General features: G+C 39.5%; 1 protein-coding gene across 1 annotated transcript in view; it reads left to right on the top strand.

Moving 5' to 3' along the window:
* Window positions 1-19,857, top strand: part of GLMN (glomulin, FKBP associated protein) — a 35,359-nt gene that overhangs the window by 12,616 nt on the left and 2,886 nt on the right. The window contains exons 7-16 of the mRNA XM_065409651.1: window positions 240-342; window positions 3,246-3,433; window positions 3,967-4,020; window positions 5,038-5,068; window positions 5,402-5,491; window positions 7,319-7,360; window positions 7,453-7,526; window positions 7,860-7,944; window positions 10,282-10,391; window positions 14,370-14,433. Coding sequence (XP_065265723.1) covers window positions 240-342; window positions 3,246-3,433; window positions 3,967-4,020; window positions 5,038-5,068; window positions 5,402-5,491; window positions 7,319-7,360; window positions 7,453-7,526; window positions 7,860-7,944; window positions 10,282-10,391; window positions 14,370-14,433 — 841 coding nt within the window. The remainder of the gene's footprint in view (window positions 1-239; window positions 343-3,245; window positions 3,434-3,966; window positions 4,021-5,037; window positions 5,069-5,401; window positions 5,492-7,318; window positions 7,361-7,452; window positions 7,527-7,859; window positions 7,945-10,281; window positions 10,392-14,369; window positions 14,434-19,857) is intronic.

The raw sequence follows: 19,857 nt of genomic DNA, 5'->3' as shown, positions 1-19,857 counted from the left end.
TGGAGGCATCAGGATCCAAGCAGTGCCCCCAGCCATGAGAGTATAGGGATGAAAAACAGGAAGCGGAGCCAGTCCCTGAGTTTGGAGACTCCCCCTTGGATCCATCGTGAGCAGCAGCAGGGGTAAGGGGCATGACAGTTTCAGACCCCCTGGAGACAATGTCATTATATTCTGTATTGGTGGTTTTGGTAGTGTTTTTGTTAAAAGGTTCTAATTATAGTTATCTTCTTTTCTTTCAGTTGTTTGAAAAGCTTGAAATACCCCTTATTAATAGCACAGCTTGATCAGCTGCAAGAAGACATTGAAGAAGATCCCTTAAGGCATTTTGCAGCTGAAATTCTAGTAAGTGCAGTTAAAATGAATTATAGTGACTTGCAAAATCAGTCATTACAATTCAGTATTCACTATAATCAGTCAGAGAAATCAGTTGGCTTCCTGATTTGGTTAGTAAGATGGTTTATGGGATTCTGTAAGATAGTGCTGATGAAGGTAAAGTCTTGGAACAATATCAGATCCTTAGGGTCAACAAAACTTGGCTTTGAAAGTAAAAAAATCTGTGAATGTCTCGGTCCCAAGGGTGGGGGCTTGGATACACTCAGTCAAGCACGCCAGGTGCATAAGTATAACCAGTTTTATTGCCAAAGTATAATAAGCCTCCCAGCCTTTACGCATTACTAAATACGTGCTTTCCAGCAAGCAAGCAAGAATCAATGCTTACGCCCCTTCTGCTACGGACAGTCATGGACCCTCCTACCTTGTCCTTGAGGGCTCGTAGCAGGCGCTGCTCCAGCGTGGGGAATTCCTGGGCACCCACAAGGCCAGGGTCCGCAGGTGAGACTGTTCATCTAAAGCAATTCTCATAGCTGCTTTTAATCATCACCTCCTTCTAAGGGGGGGCATATTCACCCACAACCAGGCTCTGGCAGGAAACACTGCTGTTTTCTATTCCCATACTTCACAGTCTCAGGCCTTCCTTATCTCTTCACTTGTTTATCCAGCCAAGTGGCTGCAAGCCAGCTCCGCTGGTCAAAGCCAGTTCACTACTAGCTCCTTCCAAACCATTCTGTAACATCAGCCCAAGGCAACTTGCGTCAGCCCCAACAGAATGTTATGCAATAAATGTTTGGACCAAATTCAGCCCTCATGGTACATCTCTTTGGGCTGCTGCTCTCTGAATTATCAGCAGCGTCTGCTCTTATGCAGCTGGCCCCATCCCCATAGATGTACAAATCTATAAGGGCTTTTAAAAGGAGATAATGAGGTGAGGTCCCTACATGACCAAAACTAATACAGTTCTGTGTTTGGCTTTTTAAAAGAACCAAGTTTGCCCCTCTACTTATTGTAGCCCTTTCCTTTTTATAATAATTGATGTCATTGGGTAGGGTTGCACTTTAAAAATCTAAGTGGATCATATTTTGGATAAAGTGAAGAATATTTTCTATTCAGGACACCCACTTAAGCACAAACCTAACGTTAAACATATGCTTCAGTCCCAAAGACTTCAGTTCTTAAACGCATGCATAAGTGATGTCTTGAATTGGGGCCTATGACCTAGAGCCCTGCAGTGGGCCCAAGATCCCATGGGTTCTGCAGGACCCTCTGCTGTAATAGTGGGAGCAGATGAGAGTGGGTATTGCGTGGTGACAGGAGTGGAATTAAAAATAGTCCCGCACAGGGCTCTACTATGAACTGAAATTTCAGGAAGCTAATCTACATGGTAAATAATTGCAGTACCAGCTTATTAGATGACACAACCAGTGTCCCCAACCCTGATTAGGAGAGATTGCCCTTTGTGTAGGTCCTAGATAACTGAGTCTTAATGGACTATTTGCTGTTAACTGTGCAAATGTATTCAATTGTCTATGAAATTTTAGCTAAAAAACTATTCAGTTATTGTATGCTTGTCCCCATCCTCAATAATAGCTGTGCAAAAAGCAAAGTCAGGTTTTGGGCGTTAGACTTCAGTTCTTTTGACGACAGCTGCTGGTATAGGAAGGGCTTGTAACATTGCCTCATGTGTTGAATCCCTGCTTCATGTGTTGAACCTCTACTTCATTTGTTGCAAAGTGTGTAATGAATGAGGCAGGGGATTTTAGGAAAAGAAAGGACAGTCTCATGGTTAAGACAGTTGAATGCTGCCTTGGAGAATTGGATTTTGTCACTGCTTCTGCTCAGAGTTTTCCCATGATACTGGGGACCCAACTCTCCACCTTTGTACAGGTAGCATGTTCCTCATTTGGTAGCATGTTCCTCATTTTCAGGGTACCCAACTTGAGCCCATGGGATCTGATTTGCAGAACTGCTGAACACTCACAGCTGCAGTTGAACTCAATGGGAGCTGTGCTTTGAACATATGACATACTATATAATGACAATACTATGAAAAAATCAGGTCTTAGATGTCTCAAAGTGAGCACCCAAAATAGTGGATATTTTTGACCTTACTTTCCGTGTCTCAGTACCAATGTGTAAAATGGGGTTAATGCTCGCTCACCTCAAAGAGGTGTTGTGAAAATTGTTTGTGAAGCACTCAGATATTGTGACAATAAACCCAATAAAAAAAGCCCATAAGGAAATTAGTAACTGTGTCTTCAGAGCAGGGTTTGAATACTGTGTAGCAAATAAGGTCTGGGATTGAACTTTGAACAATGAAGAGAAAACAAAATACTGCATAGCTGGTCATTATGTGAGCATCATCCATTCTGTGCACTAAAGATGAGGCAAAGGTTTGTGGAAAAAAAGAGTTTGTGATCATGTAATTGATATCATAGTGTATACACACATGGTGGCCAAATCAAGATTGCACAGGCAATATTAATTCAGGCATTTCCTAACCTTTGAGTGCTTCACTTTGCCACCTTAATAATTTCCTTAAATGTAGTTTTGGTGTACACATACACCTCTACCCCGATATAACGCGACCCGATATAAAACAAATTAGGATATAACACGGTAAAACAGCAGTCCGGGGGGGCGGGGCTGCGCACTCCGGTGGATTAAACCAAGTTCGATATAATGCGGTTTCACCTATAACTCAGTAAGATTTTTTGGCTCACGACAGCGTTATATCAAGGTAGAGGTGTAATTACAAAAAATATTTTCAGGAATGATTGTATATATGGTAGGTAGAGATTTTACTATATACCATTTAAAATGTGAATCCTAATTTAAAACTTTATATCTGTATTTCCTTTTATAAAGCAGCTCTAGGTAGTTGACTTTTTTTTTTTCTTTTTAATAAACAGGGCATTTTATTGGATATAAAAGAATTGTTACCAACATTGTTTTCACACCGTGGAAGCAGAAATCAGAACTGGGATAATCCGGATTTTTTGGATGTAGATAGAAAGCATTCTGCAGATTCTTTGGCATGTCTGTCATATCTGGTGTTTGTTCAGTATTTTGGTATTGATTGTTTTCCAATGGTCTTTAGGTAAGAGCTATTTTCCATCCATTTATTATTAGTGGCTGATTTGTTGAGGTTCTTTAAAGGCATTTTCAGGAGCAGAAGAAAACCTTTTAATATTAATCACTAATTATTTTGTAAGCCTTTGTGTTGCATTAGCATTCATTTCAGGGCAACTGTCATGTAATAAATGGTATGTGTGCTGAGGTGTTTTCTCTTTTAGGCCCCAAGTCTGCAGATACTTGTGTGTGCTTAATTTTAGACACAAGTTGTCTCACAGAAGGAGCCAGGGGACTATTTATATGTTTAAAATTAAGCATGTAAGTGTTTGCAGGATTGGGACCTAGTGTGGTGATAAACAAGTGTGGGAGTGTTGCGCGGGGGACGACAATCTATTTAGCACACATCTATTTCAAAGGTATCCATTTAGCCTAAAATTACTCTTAATTTTATGAAATAGTTACTATTCCTATATATAGTTCCACAGAGCTTATTTTTATATCAACATGTAGGCTGTGTGGTCTATGGAATTGTATTTATAAATAACTTTTCTGTTTTAGTCCATCATATCTTCTGCAGTGCAACATGACACACATTGAGGTCCTATTGGAAAGGTAAGATCATACAAAATTTGGAGTTTCAAATACTGGATTTGTTTCTTGCTTGTCTGTCTTAATTGTTCGACAGTTGCTTTCTGATCTGTGGTAGTAATTTATGAAAGCAAACTTTGAATTCAGAATTCAAATTGTGGGGAAAACTCTTTTGAAGCTGAGTGTTAATATGGCACAACTCAGCACAAGATGATGCCCCTTCCCTCCAAAGAGTTGTAAAAAGTTGTCCTAAACACAATACTTTTATGTGATATGCTCTTACATTTTTGAATATGTTTTACAGTATTCATTTCACAACTGTGTTTTATTTATTTATGGAAACCCAAACTAAGAACATTTTAAACATTCCAATTTTCTGAATTTGAATATTTAGTAGTACTTCTGTAACTAAATTACACAGTGGAGAATGAAGTGAGGTTGCCGTGGAAATATTTGACTGTATCCTATGATAGTATGCTATCTTCATCTGTATTGTGGCCCTCAATAAATAGAACACCAGACCTACTCAAATGTTGTAGTCATTTGCCCCATTATTGTCTGCAGTCTACAAAGATTAAGTCCAAGTACTACTCTACAAGCATGAGTGTTTCATAGGTTATCACCACTCCACTGTGCCTTGCTACAACTTGGCCTGAACTTTTCAGCCTCTTTAGATTAGGATTCACTCTCTTCCACTCATGTTTGGAAAAAGTTTGCAGAGTTCTGCAGTTGGGAAAGTACCATTTTCTTCCTTTTAATACCAGGGCGCCTCAGGGACTTGAGATCTTGCCTTTGAACACTCATAAATATAGAATGGAAATATCAGCTCTTGATCTCAAAAGGAGTCAAATCTACAAACTCTTCTGCTCAATATAGTTAAATAATTCAGTTGAAGGAATGACGACAGGAAGCAGAATAGGAACTGTTAGTAGCTGAGCTCATTTTTAGATAGATCCTGTACTACTTAGTTAATTCTTAAACATCAACAAAACGTTTTTGAATTCATACTTTGAAACTGATAATTGTCTTAATTTCTTGTAGGACAGAAGAATCTGTGTTAACTAAAGGACTTGTAAGTTTTTTTTTTTTTTTTTTTTTAAATCAAATATTGAATATTCTTTGTAATCTATGTTATGGTACAATCTTAATTTCCCTTGTCTGTAAAAGATGAGGGTAATATTGCATACTATAATTTTAGTTATTGAGGCTTAATCAGATAAGCCCCAGTCCTGAAAGCATGTTACATATTTGTTTAACTTTATGCATATGAGTAAATCTTAAATACATGCATAAACATTTGCAGGATTGTGGCCTTAGTTTGTGAAGTCATTTGAGGACCTTGGATTAAAGTACTGTACAAGTGCAAAGTTACGTTGTATTTAAAATTATTTTTTATTGCTTGTAGGACCTGCTTGGAAACTGTTTATTGAGAATGAGTGATAATAGCCTTCATCATCAGTATTTGGAATTCAAAGGCTTCATTACAGCACCTCAGGTATTAGGATGCAATGTAAACAAGTATTTTTACTTAAAGTGCCATGTCATGTCTAGAATCATAGAATATCAGGGTTGGAAGGGATCTCAGGAGGTCATTTAGTCCAACCCCCTGCTCAAAGCAGGACCAATCCCCAGACAGATTTTTGCCCCAGATCTCTAACTGGCCTCCTCAAGGATTGAGCGCTCAACCCTGGGTTTAGCAGGCCAATGCTCAAACCACTGAGCTATCTAGTTGTTCCCTAGGTGATTTGAGAGAGAAGAACTTAGAGAATAAAAGGATTGCCTCACTCAGAAACTTAATTGTTTTTGAAACCATACAGTGTCTTGCTATTAAGAATTGTTAACTGGAACAGGGAGCCTGCCATGGTTACCCACCTGGGAAGCAAACTTTATCACCCCCTTTCTTTCACCACTGAACAGCATCCCCATATCCCATCCAGTGGCAATAGTGGTGGGCAGGATGAGCCCCAGAGATTGGATTCAGGTGCAACATGTGACTCTCATGTCACTGTCCCTTTCCTCTCCCCTACACACATTATGCAGCATGAGGAAGCAGGCTGGGGAAGAGGAAGGGAAAAGAAGAGTTAAGCAACAACTTTCACCCACCAAAGGGGGAAAAAAAAGGGGCATATGAAACACTGCCTCATCTGTTCTCCCCCCTCCACACTCCCAACAAAAGGGGTCTCCTCTAGCTTAATCAAAGTCTCATCCCAGCTAGAAGGGTGAACATTGTTAATGCAAATATGCAGTGCCATTTTTATATATAAAATTTTGATGATGAATTCAGATTTCTGCATTTTAATTTGCTATAAGTTTGTGAAGGATTGGAAGCAAGACAGGTACCCTTGTGTCTGGAATTGTTTGATGCCTTCCTATGTAGTGAAGCTTTTTAAACATTTAACTTGAAGTTTTTTTTAAATTTAAAAAACAATTTTATGCCAGAGGAGTGCAAGAAGGCCATTCCACCAGTTTGCTAGCCTCTAAATAAAATATGTATTCCCTTCAGTGTTAAACCAAAGACCCATAGTTCAATAGATCCACTCAATTTCAAATATGTCACTCTTAAATTAAAATGATCCACGGCTAGTTTAAATACAACCATAAATACCATTTCTTAAGTCTTCTCTCTTGTGAAACAATCTCAATTGTCACTCTTCTCATAAATAAGAACCTAAGTCCCATTGGTTGCATTTTTACCTACATCATATTCTACAAATACATATTAAAATATAACTAAAATTACACCATATTTAGTCTAACCAAAGTGAGAGTACACAATATTAGAGGTTATATTTGTGTTGATAGAAATCAATATTCTGTTGTCCTCCTTCACATTTGTTGCACACTGGACTGAGAATTTCAGCATCAGGTCTATTAATACATGCATGCTTTCTCCACCAACCACAGCAGTTAATTCAATGACATTTAAACTATTGTTTCTTTGCAAATGCATCACCTTATACTTTTTAAATTTCATACTCTGCTTCTAAGCCTAATCTATCAAGAATATTTTCAGAATAGTTCATCCATGAAGTCTTGACCACTTGCTCTATTTTAGTATCCATGGTAAATTTAGTAATCTTTATATAGCTTTGTATAAATCAATACTAGATATCAGTCCATTCCCATTATAAAGCTCTGTCTGATTCTACTCCTTACCAACATCCACTAAGAATGTGGACACAAGAACAAATGGATATAAACTGGTCATCAGCAAGTTTAGGCTTGTAATTAGACGAAGGTTTCTAACCATCAGAGGAGTGAAGTTCTGGAACAGCCTTCCAAGGGGAGCAACCAAACTTTATGTACTTTTTTCCAACTGCAGGGTTTGGTGAAAGTGATGACCCTTTGTCCTATAGAGCATTTGGTACGTAATTTCATCATTCTGGGGGTTACAAGTGCTAAATTTGTTTTATTTTAATTAAATGCAAATGTCTTCATAGAATCTTTTTCTTTTAGCGAAAGAAGAGTTTGAAGATATTGCAGTTATATATAGACAAGTTTGATGCAGAGGGAAAATACACTTTGTTCAGGTATGCATCCTGCATAAAATGCAGAGAAACAGGTCTTGATGCAATTTAATTGCCTAGTAATTCTGTCAGAAATCATGGTAACTGCATAGGAGCTCACATAGGAGCTACCATGTTAATTTCATGATGATGGCAATTGATTTTAGTTTTCATGTTACTAAAAAACAAGACACTGAAGCCAGCCCTTTTGTGAACTCCAAAGGTTAGGGGTGAAATTCTGGCCCCCTTGAAGTAAGGGGGCAAAACCCATTTATTTCTATAAGGCCAGAATTTCATTTAGATTTTTCAATGAAATATAATGCAAAGATACTGTCTTTCTCTATTTTACTTTTAAAGGTGTTTATTGAAGACAAGCAACCACGCTGGCGTAGAAGGCTATGTTATTCAAAATATCAAAAATCAGATTGATTTATCATTAAAGGTGAGAATATTATAAGTTAAAAAGTGCTTTCAATACCATTTTTAAAGAATTCATATAGTTTAGGTTCCACATTATTTATATATTACATGTGAAAATACTGTGTTAAAAGGAGAGTGGAGTGCTTGAGCTTGCATATTTAAAGTTAAGAAATGCAAGAATTAAAGTTGCCTGTGCAACCTTAATTTGTCCTCCTTAGGGTTATGCATTATGATACAGTCTATAATTACACAACTACATACTATTTTGTTTACAGGGGTGAAGTCTGACTTTCTTTGTAGCGGCTGCTCCAAAACAGGAGCGCATTAGAGTTTTTCAAAGAAGAGGTTACCAGATTTTTTTTTTTTTTTTTTTTAAAAACATGGGCAAAACGTATTTTTCCCTAGCTGTCTTCTTGGAAGCTGCTGAACTGCTTCAGTTGAAATTAAAAAAAGGAAATACCCAGCCTGGAACTATTTTAGCCCAAATGGTTGAAGTTTGGCAAAGTTATAAAAGTATCTGAAAACAAGGTCTGATAATGGGAGGTGTTGGGCAATCTTAGCAGGTGATGCTACCACTACAATGATAGTATGCACACCCAGCTTTCTAAAGATCTCTCTTCTGGCCCTGATTTAGGAAAACACTTCCGTACATGCTTACATCCCATTGACATTGTTGTCCTGACTCAGGATGCCTTCCTGAATTGGGGCTTTGTTGGTAGATATCCTTCTAATTTTACTTGTGTGTGGTGTTAATGTCCACCAGAACTTCTCTCTGTCCTACACACATGCTGTGACAGGACACTTCATTATAGCGTCACAGCAGTAGTAAGATAATGTATGATTGAGATGACGGTTTCATTCCAAGCTATTCTCCTAAAATTACCTTTTGTGCAGCAGTTTCTCATGCTTAGTCTCAAACGTATGTTATTTTCCTTACTGATATTGGGATATCATCACCTAGTTCTTTATCCAAAGGACAGAGAAAAGATGCTCTTTTGGTTGAGATACTGGACTGGGCTCAGGGGATCTGGGTTCAGTTCCTGACTCTGCCACAGACTTCTTGTGGTATCTTGTGCAAGTTACTTTGGCCAAAGTTTTCCAGTGAAGGTGCCTAAACTAAAAATGGCCTGATTTTTTCAAAGGTGCGGATGACCTGCTGTTCCCATTTACTTCAGTGGGATTTGTTGGTGCTTGGCACTTCTGAGATAGGCCACTATTAGCTTTGTGTCTAAATATAGGTTTAGGAACCTACCTTTAGGCACCCAGGTTTGAAAACTTTTGTTTTGCTCTCTATGCCTCTGTTTCCCATCTGTAAAATGGTGATAATACTTTTGTACCTCGCCCAGATGTTGGGAGAAAATGTTCATTAATGTTGTGAAGTACTTGCATTGCTGGTGGGAGCCATACAAGTACTGAAAGATCCCTCCCATCAACTATTCCCACCCTTGCATTACTCACCTACCTTAAGAGGGCATGAAGAATTCTAGACGGTCTGGTGGCCTCTGTTGGGGCCCCAGTGCCTGTAATTACTACTGTTATGCTTCTGGTGCATAACATTTAAATTAAGTGTGGTTTGACTATGCAGTCAAACTCACTGGCACATTCTCCCCCCCCCTTTTTTTTTTCTTTAAAAAAAATCCAAATAAGGGTATTAAATTTAGGTTAATTCAATATTATAAGTTAAAGTCTCTGCTACAAAAAAAAAAAAAAAAAATTCAAAGCCACCTGTAAGGCTGCCACATTACATACAGTAAAATTTGTATTAAATATAATAAGACAAAATACTTTGTGCAAGGGGGGCAAGTTAGTTTCATAGGAACCATAACTTTGAATTTCTGGTTTATGTATTTAAAATCTCAGTTGTAACATTGCATTAATGTCTTTTTGCTTTTAATTTAAAGAGTTTCTGGGTCTGGCCTAGTGCTGTTCCAGTCGTGTAGGAGATATGGGTTTGATTCCTGGTCCTAGTCCCCAACTTAATTTGTTAGGAGCTATAAGTCCTGCGATAGCAGCATACTTGAACCATGTGATGGAGAGAGTGCCTAACATTGCTCAACAGTGGCTGAGCCAGTTGATTTAAAGATCATATTAACAGACTCAAAGAATGGTGCGGTTAGGTGGGGCTGGGAAGAGAGTCTGATGGTTCAGATAAGAATAGAATGGATAGCTTGGAGTGGAAGTGTCTGATCTTGAGAAGATTACCATAAAATGATCAAAATATACTAATCTGTATACATCTTTTTTCCGTAAAATGATTTCCTCATTTTCAGACACTGCCCAGGGGCCATATTGTTATACTAGATGATTAAGCAAAGTGTGAATTTAAACTTTTTCTCTCTTTTTCTCTATTGCTTTTCAGAAAGCAAATGACAGTAAGTGGTTTACTGGACCCCAGCTGGTTTCTCTTCTAGATTTAGTGCTGTTGCTTCCTGAAGGGGCTGAAACAGATCTTCTCCAAAACTCAGATAGGTGAGATGTAATCAGAACTAGAGTAAATCTAAATCTGTGTGTGTGTGTGTGTGTATGTATAAAAAAATTGAAGATTGCCTATATATTTTTTTAATGACAAAATATGCAGCAGTCACTTGCTTAGTTGCACTTAATCTAGGAGGAGAGTATCAGTTTGTCTCAGAATTTTAGAACCAGAGATGGAAATTATTAGTTAAATAAACTAGTTCCTCCCTGTGATGCACGTCTACCTCAGTTTCACCTTGGAATCCATCCATGCAAAGGAATATTGTCTCCTTTAGTGGCAAATTCAAACCCTTTTGTTGATATAAAAAGTCAGACACCTGCTAGTAAAACATTTCTTCTCAAAATCCCAAAATAAAACAAGGTTACAATGAAGCAGCTCTTCAATCCCCTTTAAAGGTCACCCTTCCTTAGTCATCTGAGAGGCATTAAATACTCTTCCTCAGTTCCTTTAACCCCTGTTCCAGGGGCCCACTCTCCAGGCCATCTACCTGTGGGTGAAAAGCAGGTCTTGGAATTCTCAAGTCTTTTCCAGTAGCTCCCAAGTCAGGTCTCCTGCAAGAGGGCTCCCTGCAGTGCTTTACTCCACCAGGCCTCCTTCCTTGTGAATCCTACCCCTGTTCAGAGGAACCTCCCTCTAGGAACAATCTTTTGTTCTTGGGCTCCGCCAACAGCCCTCCACTTGACTCTTCTGCCAACGTCTCCCTGCAGTGTTACGCTCCTCAGGCCTCCTGGCCTGTGAGTCCCACCCCTGTCCTGCTCAAGGAACCCTCCCTCCCTTGTTTCTGATCCCAGCTTTCACTGACCATGCTTGTCCTTCCCATCTTCCTAGGGGCCACTGCACAAGCCTTTTTGCAACTCAGCAGGGTTCCCCAGCTCTAGCCCATCCTCAACAGTTTTCCTGAGAACTCATCACCAGCAGCTCATGGTTACTGCTCTCCTTGAGCTCTTGCCCTCGAACAACTCTGCTGCTCCTGTCTTTCTTCTGTGCTTAGGCAACTCTCACCTGCCCCTTCTGACTTTTTCAGTTTCCCCTCACGCAGCTCTTCCTTGGCTCTTCCTTCAGGGACCTCCCCCGTAGGGCCTGGGCTCCCTCTTTTAAGCCTAATTGGAGTCAGCTGACTAGTCACAGGTGTACTGGCCTCTTCCTTCTTTAAATGGCCAGTGTCCTCCTATGACATTTCCCTTTCAGTGGAGTGCAGCATTGCTGTAGAAAATGTCATGACTGTATTAAGTTGAAACTAACAATAAGAGGTTACTTACTAGTAACTGTTGTTCTTCAAGTGTCACCTCTGTGCTAGCCCTTTTCTGAGATGTGGTGCCCTGGCATCGAGCTGCAGAACTACCTTGAACGATGCTCCTTCAACACAAGAGAGCTCGTGTGAGGGTGATGTCATTGCCCTACTGTATATAAGGAAGTGCATCATCCCCCAGCAGTCTCAATTTCTTCTCCCTAACCTCAGACATTATATAGAAATCTGAGGCAGACGGGAAGTTGGGCAGGTAGTGTGAGTGCAGAGAGATAATTCTTGAAGAACAAAAGTAACCTTTTTTTCTTCGAGAGAGTCTGTTTTCTCCCTTTTGTGATAAACTAATAAGGAGTGCTCCAGGAGGTGGAGGGTGGACATGGAGTTCTTAGCTAAATATGGACTGGAGCTCGGCTTTCCCAAACTGGCCATCAGAGCACGATGCTCAGTTGAAGGAGTGGGTCTAGCACAGAACTCCCAAATTGCTGCTTTGCTTATCTCTACCAGAGGAACCTGCCTAAGGCACGCTACTGATGCTGTGGTGACTTTTGCAGAATGGGTCTTTAAACCAGGGGGTTTCCTAGGTGGGACATAACTGTATGTGAGTATCTGTTCCGTAGTGGGTTCTCCCTGGCATCGCTTTCGTTATATTGCAGATAACTTAAGGGGTTTTCTAAAGAGTTTGGTCTTTTCCAGGTAAAAACTGAGTGGGCTTTACATCTAGGTGGGCTTCCCAAGGGTAGGAATGAGGTCTGGAGAAGAACATGAGGAGGGAAATACATTGAGATAGGTGGAAATCTGAGACCACCTTAAGCATGAAACTGGTATGGGGCTTCATGGTGACTTTGTCCTTGTGGACCAGAGTATAAGGTGGAATGTTCAAAGTAGTAAGCTCACTCACTCTCCTAGCAGATGCAATTGCTATTAGGAAGGCTGTTTTAATCACTAAGCGTGTGAGAGGGACTTGCCCAAGAAGCTCATAATGAGGGCCTGTCAGCTTTGTTGGGTCAAGATTTAGGTCCCATAAAGGCAGAGGCTCCCTAATTGGGAGAATTTAGTTACCATGTCCTTAAGAAATCTGAAGACCTTAGTATGGAAGATAAGATTCTCCTTAATGTAATTGTGATGAGCAGATATTGCTGCCATATGGTCCTTTAGGGAGGCTAAGCCTAAGTCCTGAGACTTGAAGTTTATAAAGCACTCTAGGATTGCATGGGCCCAAGCTCAGGATGGAGTCACTTGTTTACTAGTGTCCCAGATAGAAAACAGTTTCCAGTTTTGTTTATAGCAGGGTGGAGCCCTTTGTGGATTGTAAGAGAATGGTGTGAACCCTCATATTAGTCAGCAGGTTATCCTCCAGGCTGCAAGTGGAATGTCTCTGGGTTGGAATGCAGAATCCTTCCTTACTGTTGAGATAGGAGGTTTGGAAGCCGAAGCAACAAGTACAGTGGTTCTCTGGCCAGCTGCAGAAGATGTGGCTGCCAGTGACTATGAGGTCCCATTGAGGCTATTAATAGGATGTTGGCTCTGTCCAACCTGATCTTTATAACACTTGGTATCAGGGGAATTGGAGGGAGACACATAGTAGGAACACATCTAAGAGGACTTTTGTCTTTGTGTGTACTTGGCATTTGGTGTTTGTTTGACACACACTGGTCTATTCTGGTTGTCTCCATCTGTGAAATACTTGGGCTCGCCCCCACTGGTTTCAAGCAGCACTTGTGTTGATCTGGAAGCCTTTTGCTGAGCAAGTCTGCCTTCATGTTCTTCTTCCCGGGAAGGTGAAGAGCTACATAAGTTCTCCAAAGGGGACTCATATGGGTCCTCTGAAGGAGTCTCATCCCATTTCTCAGCTAGAGACAGGTCTTTGGAGTGCTGGTATCATTGCTGGCAAGGAAGGCTTGTGTTGGCACCAGATGAGGAATAGATGCCTATGAGGGTATCAGTGCTGAGGGAGGGCACCATGTTGGAACGGATACTGGTACTGAGGTCTGTGCCAGAGCTGATATCTCAGCCTCCTGCAGGGCTTTCATGGAGTCCTGTACATAGGGCCACATGGACTGCTGAAGAGGAGGACCCTCTATGAGATCCTTTCATAATTTCTGGGTCTGAGGTGAGGGAAGTTGACTGAGTCTCAAGATTTAAGCAGGTCATCTTCCAGATTCAGCTCTGAAGGGGTCAAAGGTACCCCAAGGTGATTCTGGATTGTGACTAGAGAAATTGGTATAGGTAATCAAGCAGTAGAAAAGCATGAATGATTGCCAGTAGTCTCAACAGCAGATCCCCTTTCAGGCCTTGAAGGTGTTACTGGAATCTGAACCCGAGAGGAGTCAAGGTAGTCAGTACTGAGACGTTCAATTCCAGAGGAATTTGGAGAAAAACTGCTTGCTTCAAGAGTGTTCAAGCCCCTTAGGGAGAGTAGGAAGGAGGAGAAAGATAGTGCTTCCTTTTTCTTTTGCTTATGCCCTTCTTGTGGGAAGGTTTCATTGGGCCATCCCATGGAGGGCTTTGAATATCAACACAGAGCCTTTGAATTAGATTCTAGTCAATGGGAAGCCAGTGCAGAGAGATGCACTAGGTTGACCTGTATTACTAAACAGATGGGCTGCTGTGTTTTATACCAGTTGGTGTTTTTTCAGGATGTGTGGTTCTTAAACAAATTAAATGACTGTCAAATTTAATGTAAATCTGCACTCTAAGTGATGAATTGTACATTTCTAATTCATAGGATTATGGCCTCACTAAATCTATTGAGATATTTAGTCATTAAGGATAACGAATACGACAATCAAGTAAGTGATGATTGATTTAAAAAGCTATCTTTTTCAGTTTAAAAACAATAGCTGTGCAAGTTCATGACAGTTAGCTGCTGCTGCTGCTGCAAAAAAAGTCTTTATTCAATATCCAGTGAGAATGTTTCTGTTAATGGTGTTCAGAGAATTTTGAAGTTTTATATTGGGGAAAATTAAATGCTTTCTCACTGACTATTTTTTCAGCAAGTTTATTCTAGTGTTGTTCTACCTCCACCAGAAATCCAGGTCAGCACCTGTAATTCCAGATGATATCACCATAAAATAAAGGCTATATCTAGTATTCCAAAAAGAGTAAATATACTTTTACTTGTATACAGATACCTAGGAAGGGCTAACTTCCGCCAAGCATTGTAAAGCTTTTTAGATGGGATCTCTCTACAAACCTTTAAAGTTTTAGAATTGCTTCATTATTCAAGGAAACCTCTTTATCATTTAGCTTTAAGTGGCATAGTATACAAGAAGAGAATTTATTTTAGTGTCAGGGTGTCTCCCTAAGCATTTTGACAGCTCTGCATTGAATAGCTTTTGTTTTTAAACATGTAAAAAAAAATCCTGTATTTCCAACCCCTTCTGAAATTGCATTTTTGGTAAATGTCAATAACTTCACTGGGTATTCAAGCCAGATCAGTGCTTCTCAGTAAGATCTGCATTATTGAAGAATTGATATGCCTGTCCCAAATTAGCAAAAATACAGAACATCTTAAACAATAGATATAAATTAAAAAAACCAAACACTTGTAATGAAAGAGTTATTTATTCTTCTCGGGTTTCCGAATCCCCCAACTAAAACAATATGAAATAGCTTCCTGGTACTTTCTCAGTTCACCGAGACCCTGCAGCAATGTTAATATATTTTGCATAATATACCATGCTGTGAAATCCCAACTCCCCATGTCAAGACGAAGATTTTCAAACAAAGCAGATGATATTTTGGCAAAAATGGGTTGGGAGGGAAATAGGACTAGCTCGTAGTGCTGTAATTGCTCCTGGCAAATGTGTTTTATTGAACTACTTTCTTAGGATAAATTCTGTTCTCTCTGAGAGGGGAAAAAACAGTACATTCTTTCCTCCTAAGGGCAACACACTTAAGATTGTATGCCATTCTGATTTTGCAGATAGCTTTGCTGCTCTGGCTGTGGGCAGGGTTTCCACATCAGTTTTTGTGACAGCTATAGTCTGTGTTTAATCCATACCTTTGCTCTTATATTGACCTCTCTTTTTTGCATACCCTGTACCTTTTTCTGGCTGGCTACTTCATTGTTTTACCAGATATAGCCTAGAATGTCTCATGCATGAAGATCATTTACTAAACTACCTTACACTGCAATTTCAGACAGAACACTATGTCTTAAATATGTATAAGCAGGGAATCCATACATTTCCCCCATTTCTCTCATGCTTTAATGTTTGAATGCTAATAATCCAGAAATTGTTACTATAAACAAGTGAAACCCTCCAGCCTATTGTACTGTCCTAACTGAAATGGAAAAAAATAAACAGCATAAATGGTAAAGTATTTTATAGCCATATCAGTGTTAATAACCTAGGGTGTAGGTTGGAATTGTCAAACAATTTTTTTTATATGTTCTCTTTAAGCTTTAACAGCTCCTAGCCAATAGCCGGAAAGGCAGAAACACAGCATAGAGAGAGGTGCATGATTTTGGCTGTTTACAATTTTATATAAGTGGTAGAAGTTTTTACTCAACTTCATTTTAAAGCAAGATTTTACAATGTCGGAAATGTGATGAATTGTTCAGCTTTATCAGCAGGCCTGTGATTTATTTTTCTCTCTCTCATCTGAAGCAGTCACCAATATTTGTTATTGGCTATGCTATTTCAGATCAACCCGGACCATGCTTATCATTCAACTGCTGTAACAGCTTTTCAGTGTACTGTTTTATGACTCATTGATTTGTTTTTGTATGCAATCACTCCCATCTAGATGGACAAATGTTCTTAGATAGCCAAGGAAGCAATTTATATTTAAATTTCACAACTGGCTTAACGTCAGGTTGCATTTCTGAGCAGCTGAACTATGATTTCTTGAAGTTCCATAGCCTGCACAGCTTAGCTACAGTATTGAAGACTGAAGAGCCATTGGAATTTTACATGTTTAATTTTCTTACTGCACTCCAGTACTGAAAAGGCCACTTATCCCCATAACAAAGGCAAATCCTACTGACTCTTTTCCCCAGACACCAACATTCCTGTAATTCATACAATTCAACAGCTTTTATCATCAACCAGGTCTCATAGTAAAGGCTTTATTTTAAAAACTATTCCTAATATAATTACACCTTCCCTTCAAGCTAGTTTTCCTTGTTTCCCTTGTTTCTTAATGCCCTTTATATAGGAACCTAAAGTTGGGGAAAGTTCATTGGTCACCTTGCAGATTCTAAATTAGTACCATTGAAGGAACATGACTGTAATGCTGCCTGTAGTGATTCAAGAATATTATTGCCAGCCTCAGGCGGACTGTTAGGAACCAAGGCACAAACCCCAAATTAGTTTTGAGTTCTATGCTTAGATTTCATCTACAGATTACCAAGTATAAACTACTCAGGCACAATAATAGCCTTAATATGGAGTCACGGATATTGCCCTCTGTTACTCTGATCTGTCTCACCACCCAGGTGAGCCTACTTTTGTGATAGATGGTCCCTTACACCAAGAATCACAGAAATATTCAGGTTACTCCAAGTCCCAAAGGACCAGTCACTTACCCCACGTCAATTGCAGCTTAGCTCTCACACCAAAGACAACGCTGTAGCCAAACTATATAAAGATTTATAAAATAGGAAGAAGAAACCAGAGAGTTATTTACAAGGTTAAAGCAGGTAAACATATACACAAATGAGTTACGATCCTAAGTTTCAAAAGGTAATACAAGCTTCTGTAATCAGCAAATTTTGTATGTCCTTTAGGACTAACCCAGGCTAAGCAGCTGGGGATCTTTTGCTTTTACCTAGAAACACTTTGCCTCCCACCCCCACCCCAGAATTCAAGCAGCATATAGATAATCAGCTCCTTCTTGTTAGGAATTTTTATCCCACTCATTCCATGTGCTCTGAGTTGCAAACTCAGCTGATAGGAGGAATCCACTAGCATGAATCATCTTCACGGCAGACGGGTGAGGGGGAGAGCAGAACAACATCTTTTGTCCCTTTTAACATGCCACAATAGTTTGTCTGGTGTCGACTGACCTTGCCTGTTGGGAAGGACGTAATGCCTTCTCTTGATGATAAGCCCTTCACACTAATTAACATCTCTCTCCTATCTGGTGATTTGCACAGTCACTGAGGCTTACAATACAGCCACTCAAACATTACCTGACAGTATGGGATACAGATGTTATAAGTGAGATTAATGCATGCAGCAACCCACAAGCATTCAATAAAGTCTAAACACATTATTATAATTCTAATACCTATTTTAACAATTCTAGCCCACAAGTGAGCCAGACTGATTCCAGATATGTATTTGTTAGTGTTCAGTTGAGACATGGGGACTTTGGCATGAGTGGGTACTGGTCTGAGCACTTCCCAATGACCTTTTAAGAAATTCCATTGGTTTCACTATTCATACATTAGTGGTTTCACCAAAATCTACATACCAGTACCCCAGTATATACTATTCACAGGCAAAAAATTGTAATCGGAAGTTAGTTTGTAAATATTTATCACTTTAATGTGGTTGGGGAAGGGAACTTTGAGAACATTATAGTTCTGTAGCTTATGGGTCCTGTATCACCACCATTCTTCAGACCATATTTGGCCTTCAGTTACACGCTATTATATTCAAATTCTGCTATCAGTTACAGAATTTGGAGTTATATAGGTGTAAGTGAGGCAGACTTTGTGTGCAATTAGAACTTAATCATAGTGTATCATTGGAGATGTAGTCCAGCTGGGGAACCCATCCCATAGAAAAGAATGGGGACATGAGGAACCTGAACTACAATTCCTATGAGGTACTGTGGCAGCATTTCTTAATCAAAATTTTTCAGTTTTTGTAAATTCATTTTTTTGAACCAAAGTCAATTTTCTATGGCAAGTAGACACCTTGTGAAAAATTGTCTAGTCAAAAAAACAAGTTCTGTCAAAAAAAGATTTTGAAAGAAAAGTCTTGACCAGCCCCAATTGTAATTTTTCATGTTTTTCTCAATGACTTCAGCATCCAATTTGCTAAGTTTACCATAAAAACTTTTTTCCCTACCAGCTGATTTTGATATGCCACCTGGATTTGATAACCAAATAGACTTTTTTTCTGGCTCATGCAACATCAGGAATAGATTCTGCAAGTCAGATTATGCCCTTAGCTACCTTAAACAAAAAAACAACAATCCAACTATTTACAATACACGTTACTAACAGAGCTGTCCCAATTCATCACCATGTTCATTTGCTAGTACAGTATGTTGTATCTAGGGTGACCATACAGCAAATGTGAAAAATTGGGACAGGGGTGGGGGGTAATAGGAGCCTATATAAGAAAAAGACCCAAAAATTGGGACTGTCCCTATAAAATCGGGACATCTGGTCACCCTAGTTGTATCCCCATCCCCTGCCCTTCAGCTGTTTGTCTTTAGATTGCAAACCCTTTGGGATAGGGATTGTTTGTACAATGTCCAGCATAATCAGTGCACCCACAAAGCAGTTTCACAGGTGTTAGCTTATGGCAGAATCTGGCTTTGTAGTGGGTACTTAGCTAATAATTCTGTTCATGTTTGAATTAGATTAGTATATAGCATATTTTCTTAGCTGTGTTGCTTCTGCAGTGGCAACAGGAGTACAAATAGGAAAAAGTGAGCAGATCAGACTTTTACACATACAGATAGCCAGATCCATTGTGATAGAACTTAGAATGTAAGTCTTTGGGGCAGGTCCCATGTCTAATTACTTGTCCATAAAGCACCTCATACTAGATGCAATAGAAACAAGGCCCCATGCCCAGGTACATGAAATATGCCACAGAATCTGAGCTTTTGCTTTAAAAATGTGGGGGAGGGAAAGGGAATTTCCAAGCCTTAAGTAAATTATTTCCAACAAAGATAACCTTCCAAATGTTAACAAGAAATGTTGTCTACCTGAATGTGCAGAGAGATCACCTGAAGCAGTCAGGATAAGAGAGGTTGAACTACCCCAATCATCTTAATAGGTTGTTAACTCTGAAATCTAGGTATAATTTAAATAGCAACATTAATTATTTCTTTGCCGATCATTTTAGCAGAAACCTACAAGTATAGTGCTTATCTATTGTTGGAATTACTAGCAGGAAAGCTGAGATGGGGAAATAGGAGTCCAAGGGCTTGTCTACACTGTCACATGGGGTTGATCTAAGATGCGCAACTTCAGCTACATGAATAGCATAGCTGAAGTCGACGTACTTAGATCTACTTATTGC

The sequence above is a fragment of the Emys orbicularis genome, chromosome 8 (assembly GCF_028017835.1).
Source record: "Emys orbicularis isolate rEmyOrb1 chromosome 8, rEmyOrb1.hap1, whole genome shotgun sequence".
Classification (NCBI taxonomy): domain Eukaryota; kingdom Metazoa; phylum Chordata; order Testudines; family Emydidae; genus Emys; species Emys orbicularis.
Note: the sequence above shows the minus strand (reverse complement) of the source record. Positions and strands in the feature narration are given on the sequence as shown.